General features: G+C 43.8%; 1 protein-coding gene across 1 annotated transcript in view; it reads right to left on the bottom strand.

The window, feature by feature from the left end:
- Positions 1–24,164, bottom strand: part of TUBGCP6 (tubulin gamma complex component 6) — a 119,291-nt gene that overhangs the window by 22,583 nt on the left and 72,544 nt on the right. The window contains 4 exon segments of the mRNA XM_068131302.2: positions 2,159–2,353; positions 4,270–4,411; positions 4,625–4,760; positions 13,222–13,414. Of these exon segments, the coding sequence (XP_067987403.2) occupies positions 2,159–2,353; positions 4,270–4,411; positions 4,625–4,760; positions 13,222–13,414 (666 nt within the window).

The following is a 24,164-nucleotide window of genomic DNA, read 5'->3' as shown; positions in this document are numbered from 1 at the left end:
GTTTATGTGGGGTAGGCATTGGAATACCTTAGGCCAAGTAGAATTGCATCGCGTAGTGTGCTCCGTATGTCGTGTAGCCACCTTCATGTATGCAAGTCAGGCCAGATGTCGCATAAGGTTGTATATTTGTCTTCATGCGAGGGGTGGAGCTAAGCTAATTAGTTAGGGTATGAGGAATAATTCCCTATATGTAAATCGCCTCTGTAGTTTTCCCTTTGTTCTGCATGATACATGGAACACCAGCCATTCATTCCGTACATATACTAAATAAACCCCATAAAAGCCACCGGATCGGGACATTCGAACACTACCACTGACGCCACCAGCCGAGTCATTTGAAGGGGTGGCAAGAAAGGCCGTGAGGCCACGCCCCGAGGAATGATTGGTCAGGGCAATGGACTGATGCGATGGGACTTTTTCATTGGAGCGCGCGCGGACGTCATCACAGAATGTTCCAGCACGAGGGATAAAAAGGACACGTCCTGCCATTTTCCATCTCTTGGCTCTGGGTTTACATAGTGTGCAGTCGCACGTCTCTCTTGGTTCGTGGCTGGCATAAGGAGTGGTCGCAAGTTGACTCGATCGTGGGTTCATGACAGGCGGTGGCAGCTTATTATTTGTTCTCTCTTGCCCTGGTCGCATTTTCGCTCTCCCTGTTCCAGGCTGTGGGAAAGGCGGATGCATCCTTCTCTTGTCTCACCTCGGTGCTTTGTGGAGCGGATGCCGAGGAAGGAGCGAGGGCCTGTTCGCTTCATGTTCGGCGGCTGGCTGGTGAACGGACTTGGCGCCAACGCGTGTTTTCCCGCACAGGGACGCGGGGCCTGTGACGACCCCGGACGGTCATGGATGAAGGGGATTTCATTCAATCCCCATCCTGATGGGGGCAGCACTGTTCCAGGCCAAAGGCACTGTGACCCAATTCCCTGGTGTCTGGTTGTCTCGCTTTGAAAAACTGTTGACATTATCCCATGCTTTGGCCTCGGCAAGACATTCTTGCCGAATGCGACTTATCCTGCCCTGTCAACTTTGTACAATTTATCTTTGAGGTGGCAGTCTGTGTCTTTGGGAAGGGATTTGATCATAGGATGTGGTTTTGAGTTCCTTTGTCCTAGAGGAAAGTATATTAAGCCGACTACGGGTTCTGACTGGCTGAGATGTTGGGGCCAGCTGTGTGAGGAACATGATGTCACTGTGATGTGATGTTACTGGCCTACACGCCACGCCAACATCTTCCATGCATGTATTCTTATCTATAATAAACCTCTTGTACACTGCGAGTTTAACAAGGTGCTTATTCCTGGGAGAGGGATTCAAACCCACTACACGGACGCCAGGCAGAGTAGCAGGCAAATGCACCAGACACATTTTATTACTTTCGTTATTTTCCCCTTGTGTTGTAATTGTGTCTGAGTGGAGGATCCTCAATATAGGAATTTTAGTACCGCACATTTCTTGCTATCCTGGCATTTATTTTGTTAAACCCTTTATTTGATGCATTTCAATTCCTTGTGTTGTCCGTTTATTTGTTGTGGGAATCGGATAACCCCGTGCCGCGTCCGTCCGTCCAGGTAAGCTTTCTGCCCTCCACTACACCCTCACGCATATAAATGACACCGCCAGAGTTTGAGTGAACACCTCGGAGTTAAAGCTCGGTTGGCCATCCGTCACCAGGGGTGTTAATCCCGGCGGGGACACGACAATATTGTCGGTGCCATTTTAGGATTTCTGTGTGGAATAAGCTAAGATTTAGTAATTTTTTCAGCCTTATTTGTTTTGTTCCGCTGCAAACCAAAGAAATACATATGTGGATACCAAAATAGTTTTTAATTTCAACAATTTTCTGGAAGAAATTGTGCATTATTTGAAAAAAGTGCAAAGGTGCCAATATCTTTGGACACAACTGTATACCATCAGTATCAGAACTATCAGATATACCTTATTCATGTAAAATAAATCTAATTTTAAAGGCAGTTTTAATCATACTGATGCACAATATGCACCGTAGAAAGGTAATAGTGGGTCTGGGATAGAGTCACACATATATAGAACTGAAATGCAGCATGTACCTCATCACTCATGCAGAGATATATGGAGGATAACCGACCTCAGATGGCCTCCTATTAGTAGTAACTGCAGAGAGTGATCAACAAAGGCTCACCTTGTATTTCAACTCAACACAACTTAATGCCATGGGATCATTGGGCTTAAAAGTCTCAGGAAAGCTTTTGAGTGCGAATGACAAGTGATCGGCAATGGTGCCATCACCGTGCAGACTGTACTGCAGCGCCCTCGCCAAGACTGCATTCAGCACCAATGGGTTCAACATCTCACGAGGGCCCAGGCCCTCACCCATCTGCCAAGACAAGAAGGCTGGTGTCAAAAAGTATAACAACTGCCTACAAACCTGGCTTGAGTGTCGATATCAATCTAAACCCGTAGCACACCTGAGGTGAATTACAATGATCAATTACACATCGTATAATAATTCAAATAGAAATGTGATGTGAACTTCAATAATTATAATTGTCAATTACAATACGTCCTCTCCATAGTAGTTAGGTGAACATCCATGGTGAATGGAGGAAGGAAAGTCCATTATGGGGTCCTTAGAGATATGCTGCTGAGGTTAGAATATGGTCAACTTGGTTAAAAAACCTGGATTACTCTGTAATTTGACCTTGTAAGTAAAAGATATGCCGTTGTTTTCTTCTTATTTTTAAAAGAAAGAAGCCATCTTTTAAGACCACAACAAATATGGGGAAACTTTTTCTTCACTCCCCACCCCCCAATCCTCCCCAATCATAAATGTCATGTACATTCCCATCAACGCTCCTCCATCCAACATTTACTTTTCTATCCCTACACTTACACTCCTCTAACCTAATTTGCTCTCCTATCATATCCCTCTTCTCATTCAACACCAACACTAATACTAATACTAACTAACACTTAGGGCCCAATTTTTTTTAATGCCGTAAACAAACTTTGGTACATTACGGGTGATGATGGTTGTGGTCAAGTTTCATCAAAATTATGTGTAGTTTAAGAACAGAACAGAACTATCTTTAGAGGCCATTTTTTCCCGCAGAGCAGGGGTTGGCCTTTTTCGGGCACCTTGGTCCCCTCTTTGAAGCAATGTTTTACGGCCGGATGCCCTTCCTGCCGCCAACCCTGCTTCTTGCGACACACAGGGAATTACCAGTGAACTGGTGCTCAATTTGCCGACCTCAACTGAGACAGGCTGAGACTGATGACAGGCTGAGTCAACCCCCCTGGTGTTAATTCAGCGATCGACGGGGATTCTAACCCAGGATCCTAGGATCCCAAGCCAGCACCCTAACCGCTAAGCCAACAACAAGCTCCGATGTGTAGTTTAAGAGAGGAAAGTAAATACCTATTTTTGAGGGGGTGGGGGGGGGGGGGGGTCAAACATGGGGCCACTTTGACCTCCCCCCCCCCCCCCCCATACACCTCCTTAGACCATGATTTTCTTAATGCCGTGAACAAACTTTGGTACATCACGGGTGATCAAGGTTTTGGTCAAGTTTCATCAAAATCGTGTGTGTAGTTTCAGAGAAGAAAGCAAATGCCTATTTTGGTATTTTGGGGGTAGGGGTAGGTCAAACCTGGACTCACTTTGACCCCTGCTAGACCCCCTTCGGCCCCAATGTAATGCCGTGAACAAAGTTGAGTTACAACATACCAAATATCAATTTAGCCAAGTTTAGTCACAATCCCATCAGCAGCTTTGGAGAAGAAGTTCCAAGTGTTGAGAGACTGATGGACTGATGACGCGCCATCCCATAAGCACTCCGGAACTACGTTCCAGCTGAGCTAAATATCGGACATATGGTTGCTGCGCAGTCCGCAATTTTTCGGCGGTATGCCCCATTAACCTGCAGTTTTCCCATTCGCTTTACGTAGCAGACATATCAAAATTTGCATATATAAATATGTAATTAGCTAATAATGAAAAACGTAATGCGTGTATGATGATTAAACTTCACAGACATGTTCACATTGACATTATCGACGTGTGCCAAATTTCGTTTTATTTTGTCGCTTTACGGCTGAGATCCCAGGTGGAGGTGAAACCCCCAGCTTTGAGAAGGTCCAAAATAACCCGGTCTGGTGAGCATAAAACAAACTAGCAGATCAAACGAAGATGGCTCAAAACACTGATAGCAGGAAACATGAGTGGGCATGGATGAAACGGAAAAGTTCGACAAATTGATAGCGCAATTGCATTTCGTTTGTATTAAATCTTACCTTGTCAAACAGCTGATCGCTCAAAGACTGCGCAAACTCCCCATCCTCCAACAGGAGAAAATGCTGCAGTGTTTCAAAATGCTTTTCGATGTTTAGATCAACAAAGAAAAAATCCAGTACAGCTTTGTTCACAATATTCACCCTGTGAATGTACAGAAAATGCTACATTCAATCTGATGCTTACTTTCCTGCAGTCAATCACCCCCCAAAAAACAACATCAACAAAGAAATATATGAGATGGTGGCATAGACCAAGGTGTGTCCACACCTGCATGAAAAGCAGTCTATCATTTTAGGAGAGGTTAGAGGGTTTTTGAATGTAATTAACAATTGGCATTGAGCTATTTACACTTACTGTGTGCGGATAGGTGGTAGGAGTGAGCGTTGCATCAGGATGGGCAAGGATATCATCTCGCTTGCCTGTACGGCTCCATCAGGAATCTCCCAGCTTGCTTTTGTACCCATCAGGAAAAGGGGTCTGGGTGGCTCCGCTGCAATTTTACAGGTATGAGCAGATCATTGGAGGGGGGGGGGGGGGGGGGGGGATAAACAAAATGAATGCTTACTACTTGCAATGGAAACTTCACCAGACATTCCAATGGAATTGAGGAGAGATAGAGTAACGCACAGTAAATATTTGTACAATAACCCTGAATAATATCCAGGTAGATGCCCTCTCTGACTGTCCTAAAATTAAACAAGTTTGATTGAAATCCCTTTAGCTGTTCTCAAGTACCACATTTTTCCCAGACATGACAGGTTTCACATCGATCGGTGAAGTGGTTTTGGAGAAGGGGTTTTTTTTGCCTGCTAAAAAAAGGGCTGCCAAGCCATGTGACTTATGACATCAAAAATGTCCACTCTGCATATGTATGGGTAGGGGATCACGTTTGTGAAGTTTCATGCTGATCGGATAAGGTTCGTTTTTTTCTATCCAAGATGGCTGCCAAATCACGATCTACGATGTCATCATTTTCAAAATATATGCAGCAATGGTGTTAGATGACATTTGTAAAATTTCGTATCAATAGGTTGAACGGTTTCTGAGATATAATTATTTTATATTTTCCTTCAATCCAATATGGCTGCCACACCATGTGACATATGACCTTAAAAATGGACTTCCGTTTCCGGTCTTGCTGGCGAGGGTTCGTTTATTCGCAGCTCTACACGCTCTCCATCGAAATCGAAGTTAAGTAATTGTTCCCATTTGTATTTTCGTTATAACTATTTCTTTTATGGTGTATGTACGTATATTGTCCCGACGAAGATTTTCGGTGCAAATCTTTCATACCTGTATTGAAAATCGTGTTAATTCGTGTCGTGTCTTGAGGCCTTGTACAGTGAACACTGTACAACCTTGAGGCTTTGTTTTTCTCTCAGCGGTCCGTCGTTTGTGAAACCAATAACTTTCGTTCTCTGTTTTCGCAGTCTTTTCACCCCATAGCCTACTTCCTTATGTAAATCTCAACTCAAAAAAACAAAAAAAATAAGACATTACCTTCTCTGTGCTCATTCGTTTATTCATTCTTATTCGTTCGTTCGTTCTTCGACCACGTGTTTCTCCCCCATTTCCCCAGATTGTCAAATTTCAACTCGTTATTTTATCGTCCATGCGTTATTGTTTGATTATAGTTAGTTTTGGTTTGAATTTCCTGTAACTCGTAATTAATTAATCGTGTTCTGCTCCTCGTGTGTGGCCTTGTAGTTGTACCCCCGTCGGTGTTTTGTTAACTTAAGCGTGTTTTGCTTGGCTCTTAGTTTTTTCCCTTCTACCCCGAACATAATACTCTGTCTAACGTTCTAAATCCCCCCCCCCCCCAAAAACAAACAAACAAACAAAAAAACAAAAAAAAAACAAAAAACATTTATTTTCCTTTCTCCACGTGTACTGTTGTCTCATCCTGTATTTTCTGTCCAGGTGTGCTGTTCGCCCCGCCCCCATTATCTCCTTGCCATCCACCGTTTGCCCTGTTCACGTGACTTGTGGTGGTCCCTCTCGGCTCTCCCCCCGTTGGTATTTTATGCATAGAAGATTGTTCACAGTTCTGTTTAAATATTATTTAAATATGTTTAACCTTTCCCCTTCTGTGTTTATTTCAGTGGTATATTACAACACGCTGTTTTTCTTCCTATTTAAAAGGCTTTTCTCAATTTCCTCTCCAACGCATTCCACTTCAAAAAAAAGAAATTCAATATCTTATACGTCTCCCTCACTACATGGTCTAAATTCACATTCATTCCATCCCTCCTCCATCGTTCTGAATCGGATTGCTAACTTGAAAATCACAACAAACCCAATTTGTTATCAATGTTCGTCTTTCATTAATCATCCACTTTCTAAACTCCCCTCTTGCCCCTCCCATCCAAATCCCCCCCCTTGCACCTCCCATCCAAATCCCCCCCCTTGCACCTACACTCCTAAACTCCCCCCTTGCCCCTCCACTCCTGAACTCCCCCCTTGCCCTTCCCCTCCTAAACTCCCCCCTTGCCCCTCCCCTCCAAATCCCCCCCCTTGCCCCTCCACTCCTGAACTCCCCCCTTGCCCTTCCCCTCCTAAACTCCCCCCTTGCCCCTCCCCTCCAAATCCCCCCCCTTGCCCCTACACTCCTAAACTCCCCCCTTGTCCCTCCACTTCTAAACTTCCCCCTTGCCCCTTCCCTCCAAAACTCCGCCCTTGCGACTCCCCTCCTAAACTCCCCCCTCACTCCTCCCCTTCAAAACTCCCCCCGAACCCCTCCCATTCAATTCTCCCCCCATACCATTCCTCTCCAATTCTCCCTCCTCCCCCCTCCTCCTCCAAGCTGCCTCCTCCCCACTTCGTCTCCCTTCTATCTCATACCTCCACCCCCCCAAACCTTCTACTTTCCTCTGCCCCCCCTCAAACAACCCCTCACTGTGCCTCATCCCTTCACCATCAAACCTTTCATCCTCCTCATCCTTCCCTTTCTTGGAACTCTTCTGCAATATCTGACACACTATCAACTGCTCTCCCTACCTCCCCCTCTCATCCTTCATCTTACCCTACTCCTCCCCTCCCCTGTCCTGTACCTGATGCTCCCCCTCTCTCTTCATTAACGGTATGGACCTCAAACATCCGGGGCCTTCGCTCAAACCTGACTGATCTCTCCATACAGGTTGCTTCTGACAATCCAGACTTGATCTGCTTAACAGCGACTTTCCTCCCTCAAGATGTCTCTGATTCCTTAATATCTCTTCCTGGTTACTCCCTCCTCCGGTATGATAGACCTGAGCCTCGGCCTGGTGGTGGGGTGGCTATCTTTATCAAAAACTCTCTTCCTCACTCTCCTTGCACTGCCCTCTTTCCTCCTCACCCCCAGGAGTACCTCTGGCTACGGCTCCCTCTCCGCTCCCACCTTTTGTTCATATGTGTTCTGTACCGTCCCCCAAACAGTGATGACTCCATCTACATTTCACTGTCTGACAACATGGACCAACTTCTATCCACTCATCCCAACTCTCTCTTCCTCATATGTGGTGACTTCAACTGTCATCATGCCACCTGGTTGGGTGTGGGTTCCTCTCTCACCAGTCATGGCACCTCAGCAAAGGACTTCTGTGACTCACTGGGATTGACACAATCTGTCAATTTCCCGACCCGGATCTCAGCCAATGGAGTATCTTTTCTTCTAGACTTGGTTATGACAAACTTCCCTGCTAATGTCTGCTGCTCTTCTTCTGCTCCAATCGGTTCTTCTGATCATGTGCTTGTCAAAGTGGACATCTCTCTGGCCATTCTCAGAGAGCCTCCTCAGCGTCGACGAGTCTGGCATTTCACTCAGGCCGACTGGGACGGTCTTCAAGCAGCCATCAATCGTCTGGATTGGTCTCCCATCTCCACTGCCTCTGACATCAATTCTTCCTGGGAATTCTTCCAAAGCAAACTGATCTCTCTCATGCACAGATTTATCCCATCTCGCCTTCAGTTGTCTTACCCTTCCTCCCGTCCATGGTACACTGAATCTTGTGGGGAGGCAGTTGCCCTGAAACAACTTGCCTTTGCCTCTTGGAAGGCTAATCCAACTGAAGGCAATCTCAGTTCCTTCCACCAAGCTCGGAACAAGTGTGTGTCTACCCTCAGGAGTGCCAGGAAGCACTATCTCTCCTCACTCAAGAATGAACTCTCAAACCTGTCTCCTTCCTCCAAATCCTGGTGGCGTCTGGTCAAATCCGTTTCTGGTGTTTGTTCCCCCTCCATCCCCTCCCTTACCTCAAATGGCCACACAGTTGACATCGCACGTGACAAAGCCGAATGCCTCAACTCTGTGTTTGCCTCAAAATCCTTAGTCCCAAACCCATCTCTCTCTGTTCCCACCTTTCCCAGTCGAACCCAACTGCTCCTGAACTCTGTGTCCTTCTCTCCTGACAAGGTGGAGGAGTTTTTGTCAAACCTCGACTCTGATTCTGCAACTGGACCAGACGGCATCAGCCCACGGGTCCTAAAATCCTGCTCTGCCGCTCTATCTCACCCTCTCTCTGTTCTTTTCACCCTATCGTTTGCTCAAGGTCATCTGCCAGCATCCTGGAAATCAGCTAACATTACCGCTTTACACAAAAAAGGTGCAAAAACAGATCCTTGCAACTACAGACCAATCAGCCTGCTCCCAATTATCAGCAAAGTCATGGAATCCATCATTGCTTCGGATATGAAATCTTTCCTCTTCTCCAATGGCTTGATCTCTGATCATCAATTTGGTTTCAGACCAGGTCACTCTACTCTGGACATGCTGCTTCTGCTGTCTCAACAATGGATGGAGGTCCTCAATGCCAAACAGGAAATCAGAGCTGTCTCCCTTGACATATCACGTGCCTTTGATACGGTCTGGCACCCAGCTCTGCTCACCAAACTCTCCTCCTATGGTATCCATGGTAATCTCCATGCATGGCTTGCGGACTTCCTCTCTGGTCGTAGTCAACGTGTGGCCCTAAATGGATTTCTCTCATCTCCCCTTCCTGTTCAGGCTGGAGTTCCCCAAGGCAGTGTGCTGGGCCCTGTGCTTTTTCTGGTCTTTATCAATGATCTCTCCGACTCTCTGGAAAATCCTCTCTATCTCTTTGCTGATGACTCCACTCTCTGCCGCTCCATTCCTCTTCCCTCAGATCGGCAGTCTGCAGCCTCCTCACTCTCTGAAGACCTGGACAAAATCACAGACTGGTCAAACAAGTGGAACATGTCTTTCAATCCTGACAAATCTCACTCTCTTACTATGTCTCTCCGAAAAGATCGACTGGACAACCCTCCCATCTACTTTCTCAACAATCCTCTCCAAGAAGTTCTGTCGCTCAAGCTTTTGGGTCTCACTATCTGCCATGATCTTTCTTGGGAAAACCACATTTCCAAGCTGGCCTCCAAAACCAGTCGCCGACTGGGCATCCTCCGTCGTGTGAAGTCCTTCCTCGGCACACCTGAGCTCCTCACCACATACAAGGCTTTCATCCGCAGCTCAATGGAATACTGTTCTCCCCTATGGGCTGGTGCTCCTGCCTCACACCTGGCCCGGCTTCACGCTGTTGAATCCAAAGCTTTCAAAATCATTGGAATCTCCCGCGATGAAGCTACCCCTGAGGGCCTTTCACTCACTCACCGCAGGCAGGTAGGTGGTCTTTCTGTCTTCTACCGACTCCTCTCCGGCCTTGCTCCCCCAGCTCTCTCTGTGCTCTGTCCCCCAAATATTCCTACAGGTCGCACAAGATCTGCCAGCAACCCTCTGATGGTTAAACTGCCGAAATCTCGGCTTTCTGCTCACATTCACTCTTTCATTCCTCTTTTCTCCCGCCTCTGGAACAAACTCCCACACTCCCTTCAATCCCACTCCTCCCTCCAGGTCTTTAAAACAGCTGTTCACCACCATCTCTTATCTTCCCCCATCCAAAACCTTGATCTTTTCTACCCCCACTAATTCACCCCAGATCCACCTTGTTTGAAATTCCAACTTCTTTCCTGGAAGTCCTGGCAGTGTCCATATGTTTATACCTCTCCCACCCCCCCCCCCCCTTCACATGCCTCCCCCCCCAAAGCCCTCTCCCTCCCACAGATCTCTCGATGTCTCCATGTCTCTCGGTCCCTGCTCTCAAATGTTGTGTTTGTGTCCTGCCCCCTCTCTCCCCATCTTGTCTACCGCTCCCGATGTTATTTGTTTTATGTGTCTGTTTGTCTTTCTGTGTGATTAATGTTCGCTCTTTCACGAGCCTCGATCTTGTATACAAAAAAAATTTAAAAAATGTACACTCTGCATTTGTATCGGGAGGGGATCACGTTTGTGAAGTGTCGTGTTGATCGGATAAGGTTTTTCTATCCAAGATGGCTGCCAAACCATATGACCTACGATATTATTTTCAAACTATATGCAACAATGGTGTTAGATGATATTTGCATAATTTCGCATGGATAGGGTAAGCGGTTTCAGAGATATAATTATTTAATATTTCCCTTCAATCCAATATGGCTGCCACACCATGTGACCAATGATGTTTTCATGATCATCTTTTAATCGCCGTGATTCGCCAATGACACACGTAAAGTTTTGAGTCAATCTATTTGGTGATTTGGGAGAAGATGCTTTTTTAAGGTTTTCGGTTAAATCAAATATGGCTGCCAAACCATGTGACCTATGATGTCATAAATTTAACATTTCAATACAAACGGTCATAGATCATGTGCATGAAATTTCAGGTTTTTAGGATTTTGCCTGCTAAAAAAATGGCTGCCAAGCCACGTGACTTATGACATCAAAAATGTACACTCTGCATATGTATGGGTAGGGGATCACGTTTGTGAAGTTTCGTGCTGATCGGATAAGGTTCGTTTTTTTCTATCCAAGATGGCTGCCAAATCACATGATCTACGATGTCATCATTTTCAAAATATATGCAGCAATGGTGTTAGATGACATTTGTAAAATTTCGCATCGATAGGTTGAACGGTTTCTGAGATATAATTATTTTATATTTTCCTTCAATCCAATATGGCTGCCATGCCATGTGACCTATGATGTCATAAATTTAATATTTCATTTCAATACAAATGGATCTTAGATCATGTGCATGCAATTTTAGATTTTTAGGATAAGGCAGTTGATTAAAACATTTATGTCTGGTATACCACATTTATGTCTCACTGATGTCATCATTATTATGCTCTTATTCCCCATTGGGAGTACTTGACAATGACAATTTTTCCTTTCAGAGGTTTCCGAGAAATATTTTTTAAATTATTTGCGTTGCTGACATATGGTTGCTGAGAAAAACGAGGTGTAGCCCATACTGACAGATAGACAACCCAAAAACATGATGCCTCCGGCCACCTTCGGGGGCAAAGGCATACACATTTTCTTCACTCACATCAGGCCTGAGTTTACGAAGTTTCAATTTTTTCAGAGAAGGATTTTGATTCAACCAATTATGGCTGGAATACCACTTCACTGATGACGTCATTGTTATCACCCTATATCCTTTGAGGAGTTGATGACATATGCCAAATTTCTATTTTTTCATTGAGTGGTTTCGGAGTAAAATATGTCCAACTTTTTTTTCCCCTTTAATCCATTATGTCTGCCATACCATGTGACCCATGACATCAGGGTTATCAATAAAATATTCTCCATGGGGAGTCCGCCCGATGTTTAGAGTTTCGCATCAATCGGACAAGCGATTGCAGAGAAAATATTGAACATATAGACGTGGACGGACACGCGCGCACAAACACACACACACACACACACACACACACACACACACACACACACACACACACACACACACGTTGCACCAGTCTCGCATCCCTTTCAGAGCGAGACGAATAAGAAAATTAAATAATGTGGAAATTAAATAATGAAAAAAAATAAAATAATTGATAATTAAATAATTGAAAATCAGAAGAAAAACAATTGAAAATTAAATAATTGAATATTGGGGTAGATATAAATACAGTAACTGAAAATTGTGAAAAAAAATACAGCAACTGAGAATTGAAAAATTTAATAATTAAAAATTGGAAAAATATAAAAAGATTTTTACTTTACCTCTCTACTTTGTAAGTACCGTAATTAAAAATTAAAAATTTAAATACAATAAAAGAAATTGAATGGAAAAATAAATTTATACTTAAAAAAGCGGGACACAACGGATACGAAGACTAAACATTTAATGCCTCTCCCTGGGAACGATAATAAACTGCGCAAACACATCATAGTTGAGGTGTTTTTCTCTGGGGCACACAGTTTTCCTGGTTCCATGAGAATATCTTTAAAAGCCAAATGTACTGCACTAGATTTGTCTTGTTTACCATTGCAATTTTTGTACTGTTAATTTTATCGCTATTCTGTTTCCCTGTCTTCTTGCATGTACTTATTTGTCGCGTTACATCAATTTCGATTTTGTTTGTTTAAGCCTTGGCTAGGCCGTGTGCTCATGAGTCTCAAGCCTTACCTGGTATCTCGTTCTTCTCTACTTTGTTTTCCTCTCATGCTCATCCTGTATCATCCTTCTTCCTTACAACTCAAAGCCTCTCAACAACGAAAATCTTTTTTATTTTGCAGGTTACTGTTTCCTCCCCTAACTCTCTTTTTTTTTTTTCTTTTTTTTTTTTTGTATACTGAATCGAGGCTCGTGAAAGAGCTAACATTTATTTCACAAACAAATCAACCAGACAAACAAAATATACAAAAAGAGGGAGCGGAAGACAAGATGGGGAGAGAAGGGGAAGCACACAACATGTGTGTTCGTACGTTCGTACAACACGTACAATTTCCCGTTGTTCATGTTTGTTGCACCTACATGTTGCCCAATTCCCTGTCAATACATTGCGTTTTGCCTTCTGTCACCTTGCTCTCCCATGAGCCTAGATTTTTTTTGTTTGGAATAAAAAGTATTACAGATAATTTAAAAAGCCATAACAGCGACATCCAAGTGAGCAAGGTGCTGCATACGTACACATTACGCCGAAGGAGTCCTGGTACTGCTCTACATCATAGAATGACTCTGCAGATTGTTGTTGCACTGTTGAACTTGGACTTGGTTGCTCTCCCACAAGGACGGATTGCTCATTTGCCAGCAGAACCTCCTTGCAAGGTTTTGTCTCCTTATCGGCAGGAACCTTTCTCTGTTCATCGTTAACACTGCAGACCTGGAGCAGAAACAGGAAATTACAGGATATGATCCATGCTGGCATTTCAAAGCCATGCTGCATCCATGTTATTGTTTAGAGATCGCTCCATTAACTTACCACATGCAAATCATCGGATTACAAAATACCATAGTAGTTTCAGCTCCATTATAATGACTGCCCATGCCATACTCTTTCGATTTTTGATGGGCGCCAAGGGCGGTATGATCCGGGGACCATACCGCTCCATCCCGCCATGTCACCTGACCTATGACGTCATAATTAGGATATGCATCCAATCACATGGCGTACTATAAGTTGTCAAAGTTCAAAATGAATCGATCGAAAAATGAAGGCAGGGATCCATTTTTAAGGTTTTCATAAAATCCAATATGGCCGCCAGGTCACATGACCTATGACGTCATATTTATGACATGTATACATGAACCCGGATCATGATCGCACAAAAATTTAACACAAGGATATGGCATACAGTTCATAAAACATCAAAATCCGTACCTTTGTAATTAGACTGACGAACTGCATATGCCTGAAAATTAGGAAATAGACATGTAAATATTTCCTCTAATTGTCAAAAATAAGGTCAGAGTTCGATTACCCAACCCAGAAACATAAAATGGTGAACTTCGCATAAATCTTGACAAAAAACTCAAAAACCGACATGTTCGACTCAAAAATGACCTTTAAGATGACCTTGAGGGTTGACCTTGACCTCGAATCATCAAAATAACATCATAATTGGATTCCTCGACCTCGAAAACCCCTGAAAAGTGGTATCATACATGATTCCAACCCTTTTGGTTATTTAACTGATTTTCCTCTAATCCGGGTGGCGGCCATTTAGTATTTCGCCAATATGGGGACCCCGTGGGGGTGGGGGGGGGGGCGCCCGTCTTGGCACCCGTCAAAAATCGAAAGAGTATGGCATGGGCAACATCTGGGCCAAATTTGGTGCTTTTGGAAGAATTTGAACCAAACGGCCCCAAAATATCCCTAAGGGCCCTGACTAACTGTACATCTATCTTCTATCTATAATTCCAGTAATCTCTGTGTGTCTGTCTGTCTGTATGTATGTATGCGACCGCTGTTTCTCGACAACTACCGGTCCGATATACTTGAAACTTGCCAGGTATATTGCTGGGGACCCGAGGATGTGCCTTTTCAAGGTTTGAAATTAATCGGACAAGTGGTTCCCAAGGTATGGTCACCGTACTCGCAAGCCGTTCGCTTTGGCTTTGCGAATGGACCAAACCATTTCATGTAAATAGAGGGGGGGGGATAGTCACCGTACTCGCAAGCCGTTCGCTTTGGCTTTGCGAATGGACCAAACCATTTCATGTAAATAGAGGGGGGGGATAGTCACCGTACTCGCAAGCCGTTCGCTTTGGCTTTGCGAATGGACCAAACCATTTCATGTAAATAGAGGGGGGGGATAGTCACCGTACTCGCAAGCCGTTCGCTTTGGCTTTGCGAATGGACCAAACCATTTCATGTAAATAGAGGGGGGGGATATAATTTTAGATATATATATAGTACGGGCACGCCCTAGTTCAATTAAATTGACTCAAAGTTCACACATGTGCAAATACACGCATGTACATGCTTCTCTGTTCATTACGGCAGCAGTTCCCTGAACCACATCTTGCCCAGCATCTGACCCTCAGAGAAACTAAATCCAAGGGAACGGGTGCAATACCAGTACGTGTCAAAAGTACGTTAACCATTCCATAAGCTGTGCCGTGGGTTCTTGGTCTTACCAAGAACAAGACATTAGGAACAATACTAAATTAAACCCCCAGAGCCTTCCAGACAATGGCAATAGGGAAAGAGTATGGGAATGGAGGGAAGGTTGTCTGCACCACCTGCCCATGACAGAACGCCACAATCATGAAAAGACCCGAGAGCAAAATTGACTCGAGGGACTATGCTTTCCAATCCAAGTTGTGTCGTCTGGGGGATTTCCCACAGGACGCGAGAAATAATGCACTGCATAAGATAGCCATCTGCTCAAACGCAAACCTGCCTCAATGACGATACCTTTCGAGGCTCGAACAGGCTGCGTTAGCAAAGGAGTTGTTTTACTTGTTCGATTATTAATACAGTACTAGTATAAAGCTCGTCGAAAATGACGGGTTGGAACAGTTTATTTGACGATGCAGCCGTGTGAGTGTGCCAAAGTCTGAAGACTGGGTCTAGTGTCAGGTGTGCTTAAATCTACTTTATTTATTAGACATCCTACAGACGTAAATGAACACCCGGTTTACTCTGCGCACTTTGCACGTCACGATCAGCGAATTTCACCTCCCTACGCCTTGTATTTATTATGATTTTTTTTTAAACCGCTTCCGTACACCAACCTTGAGGCTTGGTTTGCAAGCCACCGTCTAAAATTCCAAGATAAGAGACATAATTACTCTTCTTTTGGGCCTTCAGAGTCCTCAGGATATTTTGGGTCCTCTGGTTCATTTGGGTCTTTTGGGTGCTCAAGCTATTTTGCATTCTTGGGATATTTTGGGTCGTTTGTGTCCTCTGGGTCATTTGTGTCCTCGGGGTCTTTTGAGTCATTTGAGTCTTTTGAATGCTCTGCATATTTGGGGTCATCAGGTCTTTTCAGTAATCTAGGTCTTTGGGGTATTTTGGGTCTTTGGGGTAATTTGGGTCCCACTGGGTCCCTAAGGGTTTTTGGGGTCTTTTTGATGTTTTGTATTGTTTGGTTCCATGGGGTCGTTAAGGATCTTCAGGGTATTTAGGGTTTTCAGAGACTTTCTGGTCTTTGGGGTCTTCATGGTCTTTAACAGTCTACAGGGTATTTGGGGTTCTTTTGTGTCTTTAAATGTCCACAGGGTATTTTGGGTCTTTGGGTGCTTGGGTTCCATTGGGTCTTCAGGGTCTTCTGGGTCCTTGAGGTCTTTTGGATTTTTGGGTCTCACCAAAATTTTGGGTTTTTGGATTGTTTGGTTCCGTGGGGTCATTAAGAGGGAGGGGAGTGGAAGGATGAGGGTAGGGGGAGGTGAGGGGAGGAGAAATATATACCACATATACATCTTTGGGAGGGGGGGGGGGGGAGGAGGGGGTAGCTTTGACAGGCCCCTTCGTTTTGGGGAGGGGGGTTGGGGGGGGGAGGAAAGGGAAGAAAGAAACATTTTCCCATGCAAAGAGTGCTTCATAACCTAAGTGTTGCACAGGTAAAAAAGGAAATTGTAATACCCTCTGTCACCATCACCAGGTGGTCCTACATGGTACGCATTTACATAGAGAATTTACGCCTCTCTCCTGGTCCCCCACTCCCCCGCATGAGGCCGCAGCAGCATGGCCTATGTTACCCCCCACACAAAGTTGTATTTGCATTTGTACCCCGAGTAAAGTATAAAAGCGTTTATAGCTGGGGTACCCGGCGTTGCTCAAGCGAAAAAGAAACATTAACATATTTGAAATGAGGGCAAATATAATGGAAAAGCAATTACTTCCAAATCAGAATCCATGACAAATGTCAAATCAACATTTTACCTTTTCGTTGATTATATGCTGGTGAATGTGCCGTTCATCACGTTTCTGAGTTAGTGTTTGATGTTGTTTAAGAAGAAGAAGAAGCCTTAACACCAACTTGGCACGCTTCCGGAATTGTTTGATTAATTATTTGTGTTCAAATGTTTGGTAATTGTTTTGTATTTAGTTATGCGAATGTGTACTTGTATTTAACTGTCATTAATCAAAAAGGCTTAAGCACTCTAGAGGTATTTTTTTTAATTCAAAAAAAGGGAAAAAAAAATTCTATTTTTATTTTGGCCTAAAACACCCCATGGCACTCACTGATGAGTGATGACCCTCTGAACGTTTGACAAAGATCCGTTCAGCCATCTCTGAGTTGTTAGGGTTGACACACAGACAGACAAACCAACGGCTCTCTAATATAGTAGATGACCGCTGACCTTTGATACCAAAATCTCATCAGTTCATCCTTTCATCATAATATATTAATTGTTACAACAGTACCAAGTTTGGTCAAAATCCCATCACTGGTTCACAAGTTAGCACAGTAACATAATTTTTACCAAATGGGACTTCTGACCTTCTTGACCCCATAATGTAATCCAATTATCTTTACATCATGATACATACATGTACAAAGTTTGATTTATATCCTTTCAGCTGTTCTAAAGTTATCATTTTTACCTGACATGACCTCTGACCATTGACCTCCTGATGCCCTAATCCAATCAGTTGATCTTTGGAGCATATATACTTATACCAAGTTTGTAAAAATAAAAAAATCCCATCACTGGTTCACAAGTTGGCCCAGTAACATAATTTTTACTTAACATGACCTCTGACCTTTGACCTCGACCCAAAATCGAATCCATCCATTTTTACATTATACATACCCGTACCAAGTTTGACTTAGATCCATTCAGCCATTCTTATGTTACCGCAGCAATGGAAACCTAATAGAGACTCTGACCTTTAACCTCTCGACCCCAAAACCAAATCAGTTCATCTTTGCATCATAATACATACTTGTACAAACTTTGGTCAAAAGCCCTTCGCGAGTTCACAGGTTATCGCGGTAACAGGAGTTTTACGTAACATGACCTCTGAACTTTGACCTCTTGACCCCCAAATCTAATCAGCTCATCTTTACATCATAGTACATGCTTGATCTAATTTTGATTTAAATCCATTCAGCCTTTCTCAAGTTATCGCGGAAAAGAAAACCCATCACGGACGGACGGACGGGAGCACTGTGATGCACAAGCCCTCTGTGATAATGCGAGATATTTTCCCCATGATTTTAGGAACCGGCCCCGAAAACAATGGCACCCAACATACAGGTCCCTCATTGTAGTTATTTCTGTGGTGTAAAGTCAGAGTAATTCCTTTCCCATACATAGTGGGTTCGAGTGTAATACAATGTGCTGGTGAAGGGTAGAGAGGCTTTCCCTGTTTTTCCCATGGGGTAATTGTTTCATGTGTGCAGCAGCGTCCCGTGACGTATGCGCGGTTCTTCTTTTAATCTGGAAGGTTCGCGGGCCGCAAGTGTTTCCCGCATCGCGCCAAAAGCTCATTTGAATGGCGCGCTAAAACCAAACCGTCACCCACTCTATTTCCCCCAATCTTTCCTTTATACATGAATGAGCACATAATAATGACCGTTTATTAACACAGATTTTTTTAGTAACACCGTTTCCTACGCACACGTTAAGTCCCATTGCATTAAGCCATTATAGACGCTGTTCATAGTTCCCTGTTCCAAAAAGAATCACACCACTCACCACAAACTTGCCTCAACTATCCACGCTCGTTACCTCCTTCTTCACCTCGTCCGTCACTTCATCCACGCTCATCACAGGCACCGCTGGTTTGGGAGCGCAAGAGGTATGCGCGCAGGCAAGAAGTTTGTGAACCTCATTTAATCACCTCAGAACAATCGGATGTTGACTGGCCATTGACATCCTGTGAGCCATAAACCACTCTGTTCGCACAAACAGTTACAAGCTCTCAGAGTTTGCTCCACGCCTGTAACGTGCTACGAGTCGAGCCTCATGCTAAGTGCGGAGAGGTCTTCCCCGTGCAGCGGTTTCCAGACCGACTGAGAAAAACCATTGCAAAAGCCGGCGTGGGCTGAACCAAAGTGACAGTGGACCACAACTGTCGACAGTCATATTTTCACCAAGAGCTCATTTTGATCCGATTGCTGCCCCTGCCCCCAACAATGCATTATAAAAGAGCCACAGGGTAGTGGCTATGTGTGATGGTTTTTTGGCTTTTGTCCTGCACGCTGGTTCTGGCTTTGGTCTTGTCGGAGATCTTATTCAGGTTCATCATTTATGAAAGGACGCTCAAGAGGTGGTGATCGTGTTGACGGGGCTATCTGGGTGTCGAGGCACTCGGATGGACGGAGAGAGCAGACCATATGACCGAAGCCACGCTGCATATATGTTTTAGTTCTCACACAGTGAGCTATCTTTTCTCAGCTTTCGTCGTATAAAGATCATTCTGACTGAACTCAAAAGAGCTCAACGAAGAGGCAGTCCGCCACCAACTGTTCTTTTCAGAGCAACAGCCCAACTCCTCTGGAGCGGCCACTGATTGATAACGCATTTTCTCCTGCATCTAGACATGCTTACATGCACCACACCTCATATAATCTCCAACACACACCATAAGACACCACATAAATTCCTCCCACCTTTACCTTTCCCTTTAGCATTGGGTCGCGGGAGCAAGACTGCTCCCGCCCGATAAGCGAGAGGCCGTTTTCCTCGCATTGTCTGTCTTTCTAATATTATCTTACCTTCCCGTGAATGTCTGATGGGTGCCTTGTATTGTGTAATAGCCGGTAGGTAAGGCCTAGGTTATGGTTTTGCTCTCGTCCATTTTCTTTGTACTGTACATTCTCGCTTGCATTCTTCATTTGCTTGCGATGGCTCACTGTACATTTTGAATTTGCATTCCCCCATTGTTACCTTTGCATGTACCTTCTCCTCCCACCTTGAACAGTAAAGCCCTCGAGTTCCCTCCCCCATTTTTCAATGATTTGCTTGTGCCTTGTAAATAATAAATCCCTTGTTGACGTTCATTTTCAATCTATTAGTGGGGGGGCCTATGTACTCAATTTCAAGTTTGTGTGCAGTTCATGTTAATTTTGGGCAACCACTATAAATGTATTCTACTGGGTCCTACTAATCGGAAAAATGATGTCGCCATTTTTTTCTTTTGACCTTTAGTGACCTTGACTCAAGGTCAAAGTTCAAACGTCATTACAGTGACCATACTTCATCCAAAGTATATCAACCTGGGTACCAAAATGTGGTAAATTTCATAAGGAACATTGGTTATGACATTTGACCTTTCGTTTTTTTGCAATATGCAAATGAGCTAATTAGAGACAAAAATATGCATAATTAGCATTCCCTATTAAACATATATCCCGGTTATACATATAATGGTTGGTACATCCCGTCTCCAGAAAATGTTAATTGTTAGTAATTAATCACAAATGTATCCTGGGTCCTATTAGCTGACTGATGTCAATATTCTTGACTCTTGTGACCTTGAACTAAGGTCAAAGTTCAAAGAGCATATTTTGGCCACAATTCTGCATTACCATGATTGTGTTCCTATGTGCATCTAATGGTTATTGTTGACACACAATGTAAAATTGATTTTACAAGCAAAGCGATTTGGACATCTGCCAGAATCAATTTTGTGTTTTTAGGCAACAAATTAAATGTTAAAAATACTAACAAAGGATAAAAACCCAACCAACATGAGCAATTGAGCATGATGAATGAACAGTATAAAGAAAAGCATTGGGAACTTGAATCCAAAAATCAATATTCCAGACATCCGACTTATTTTGCTTGATCGCATCACATGGTTAAAATGACATTTGACATTTCACCTTGGGTCAAGGTAAGTAAAGTCAAGTACATGTCAAAGGTCACTTAATATCAAGAACATGTCAACAGAAAACAATAAGCAACATATTTTTCCAGTTTAGGACCCAGCAGAACACATTTGAGATGGTCACTAATGATTGGCATTCAATAATAATGTGAAGTGATGGGATTTACGTGTATGGTGAAGACTATATGTTAATTATGCATATTTTTTCTCTAATTAGGTAATTTGCTTATTAATTTGCATATTGCAAACATCTGAGAGGGCTAATGACAAAACAAATGTCATAATCAATGTTCCTTGTGAAATTTGCCACATTTTGGTACCAAGGTCGATATACTTTGAATGACGTATGGTCACTGTAATGGAGTTTGAACTTTGACCTTGAGTCAAGGTCACTAAAGGTCAACAGAAAAAAATGGCGACATCATTTTTCCGATTAGTATGACCCAGTAGAATACATTCATAGTGTTTGCCCAAAATTAACATGAACTGCACACAAACTTGAAATTGAGTACATAGGCCATATGTACATATACATACATATTGTACATATTGAGTATTGTACATAGTACATATTGAGTACATAGGCCCCACTATATCCATGTCCATCCTTTCCTTCATCGATTCAGTGCTGTTCGCAATTAGGTCAGCCCCGGTGATTATAATTCCCAGAATGATTGGCTGCTCTTGCACCCCCCCCCCCCCACCCCCCGCCCCTCCCCCTCGTAGTACACGTGAAACCTGTGGCTGTAACCATACTACCTTTAAAAAAATCTTTTTCAGGATGCAATGAGATGAAAAGGATGTGGAGGTTGATTCCATAGGCAGGAAAAAAGGGAAATGTATGAGTGCTGGTGAGCAGTGATCCTTGATTTAGGTAGTTTCACCAGAAGGTGGTTGATGGTGGACCTTGTGAGCCATGCAGAAACATTGGGGGAGGGCATGGGGGGAGGAAGCAGGGAAGGAGCAGACGATGCAAGACCAGAAAGAGATGGTAGAAGACAGAGGATAGGCTAGTGGACTTCTCAGCTTCATTCTAAGATATTCCAGTAAACTTAAAGGCCTTGGTTTCCACAGGTCAAACTGAGCAAATGTGTGGCAGGGGTGCCAGCTCTGAGGGGAGGGCAGTCAGTACTCCATCAAGCTGTGGATGAAGGCCTTGTTGGTGGATCGGAGTTTGTACGATGGAGATGGGGATGCTAAGAAAGGACTTTGTACGATGGAGGATGTCCATTCGGCAGCTGGCGTTGGAGGCCAAGTTTGAATTGTGGTTTTCCCAAGGAAGACATGTCTCATGTTGAGACCCAGGAGTTTGAATGACTAAACTTCCTCAAGAGGATTGTTGAGAAAGTAGAAAGGAGGGTTTGCCAGACGGTCCTTTGGAGAGAGATAGTGAGTGTGAGAATTGTCAGGATTGAAAGACATATTCCTTGTGTTTGACCAGCTTGTGATTTTTTTCAAGGTCTGAAGAAAGGGAAAGAGGCTGCAGCCTGCTTGTCTGAAGGATACCATGGCAGAGGGTGGAGTCATCAGCAAATAGATAAAGTGGATTTTCCAGAGAGTCAGAGATCATTGATGAAGACCAGGAATATGACTGGGCCCAGAACATTGCCTTGGGGCACTCCAGCCTTGACAGGGAGAGATGAGAGAATTTCATCGAGTGCCATACGTTGGCTATGAGAGTAGAGGAAGTCAGTAAGCCATGTGTGTAGTTGGCCTTGGATGCCATAGTCAGAGAGTTTGGAGAGTAAGGCAGGATGCCAGACTGTATCAAAAGCATGAGATATGTCCAGATAGACGACCCTGAACTCACCTCTGATATTGAGGGCCTCCAAACATTGTTGGGTGAGTGGAAGCAGCATATATAAGGTAGAGTTACCTGGTCTGAAACCAAATTGGTGATCTGAGATGAGATTATTGGAGAAAAGGAAGGATTTCATATCAATTGCAATGATGGATTCCATGATCTTGCTGATGTACGCTGATAGACCTGTTGTTAAGCAGATCAGTTTTTGCATCTTTTCATGTAGGGCTGTGATGTTTTAGGATTTCCAAGCAGATGGAAGATGACCAAGCGCAAATGACAGGGCGAAATAGCAGAGAGAGGATGTGCAAGAGCAGCAGAGCAGATTTTTAGGACACGTGAACTGACGCTGTCCGGTCCAGTAGCAGAATTGAGGGTTGAAAGAACCTTCTCAGATGCAAAAGACACGGTGCCCAGGAGCATTTGGGTACGACTGGGCTGTACGGATACTGAGAGTGAGGGGTTGGAGACACAAGATTTGGAAGTAAACACAGAATTGAGCATTCAGCCTTCTCACCAAATCCAATTTCACTTCTAAGGTAACACTTTTGCAATGCCTCTTAGTCACTCTACAGTACAGTACATTTCTTTATGTGTGAAGCAAAATACAGTAGTTCTTTCAGCGATTTTGCGATCTCCTGATTTGGTGCTTTAGTGATATATTCTTGTGTCTTTATCAGTCTTGTAAGTTCTAAAAATGCTCGAGAATAAAAGGTATGTCTTTTTTAAAGCGAGGTATGGGTTGAGGTATGGGTTGAGGTTGTATGGGGTGAGGCGCCGCAAGTTGGGTCGTGGTATTAATAATGTGACAACGGATTTGTGAAACGACGTCAAAAGGGGTGACGTAAATCGGAGTATTCCTGTATATTATTTCCCAAGAGGAACAATACACTGAGCAATTCCTCTGTGCCTGATGACATTCTCGCACTGAAATCAGGAATGGTGATGTCCTTGAGTTGTGTTGTCACTTGTTGAGTTTGGCTTCAAGTTTCTGTTTAGTATCAGGGTTTAGTAACCTGCCAGATGACAGCAAATTCACACTTTGACCCAAATAAAGTGGGGGAAAATTTTTTCTTCCACTGAACAAATACTGTAGTCTTCTTCAACCAAAACGAAACATCATGGAACAACCCAAAAAGGTCATTGCTCCACCAAAACAAAAGAACGCATTCCTCCATTAAATAAAAAGTCATTGCACATTTGCACAGCATAAACATTATTCCACCAGCAAGTGCGTATACAACAACAACAACAACAACAACAACAACAACAACAGGCATTTTTAGGCCATTTTCCCTGCTAGAGCGGGGGTTAGCCTTGCGGGCCCCATGACAATCTTCCCCATGACATGACAATCTTGTGGACATGACAACGCAAGTGCGTAGCAGTCAGATAAAAGCAGTGTTGGTGTCGTCATCGTCATGGTCGTCATTACTATTATTATTGCTGCTGCTAATACTTATCCGAGACAGGTTTCAGGCTCTGCTGTGGACCAGTGGTCGATAGTGGGTGAAGGAGTGGCAGAGCCCTAACTTGGGGGTT

Source organism: Myxine glutinosa, chromosome 11 (assembly GCF_964187855.1).
Source record: "Myxine glutinosa chromosome 11, kmMyxGlut1.1, whole genome shotgun sequence".
NCBI classification, from domain to species: domain Eukaryota; kingdom Metazoa; phylum Chordata; class Myxini; order Myxiniformes; family Myxinidae; genus Myxine; species Myxine glutinosa.
This window is presented reverse-complemented; position numbering and strand designations above follow the sequence as displayed.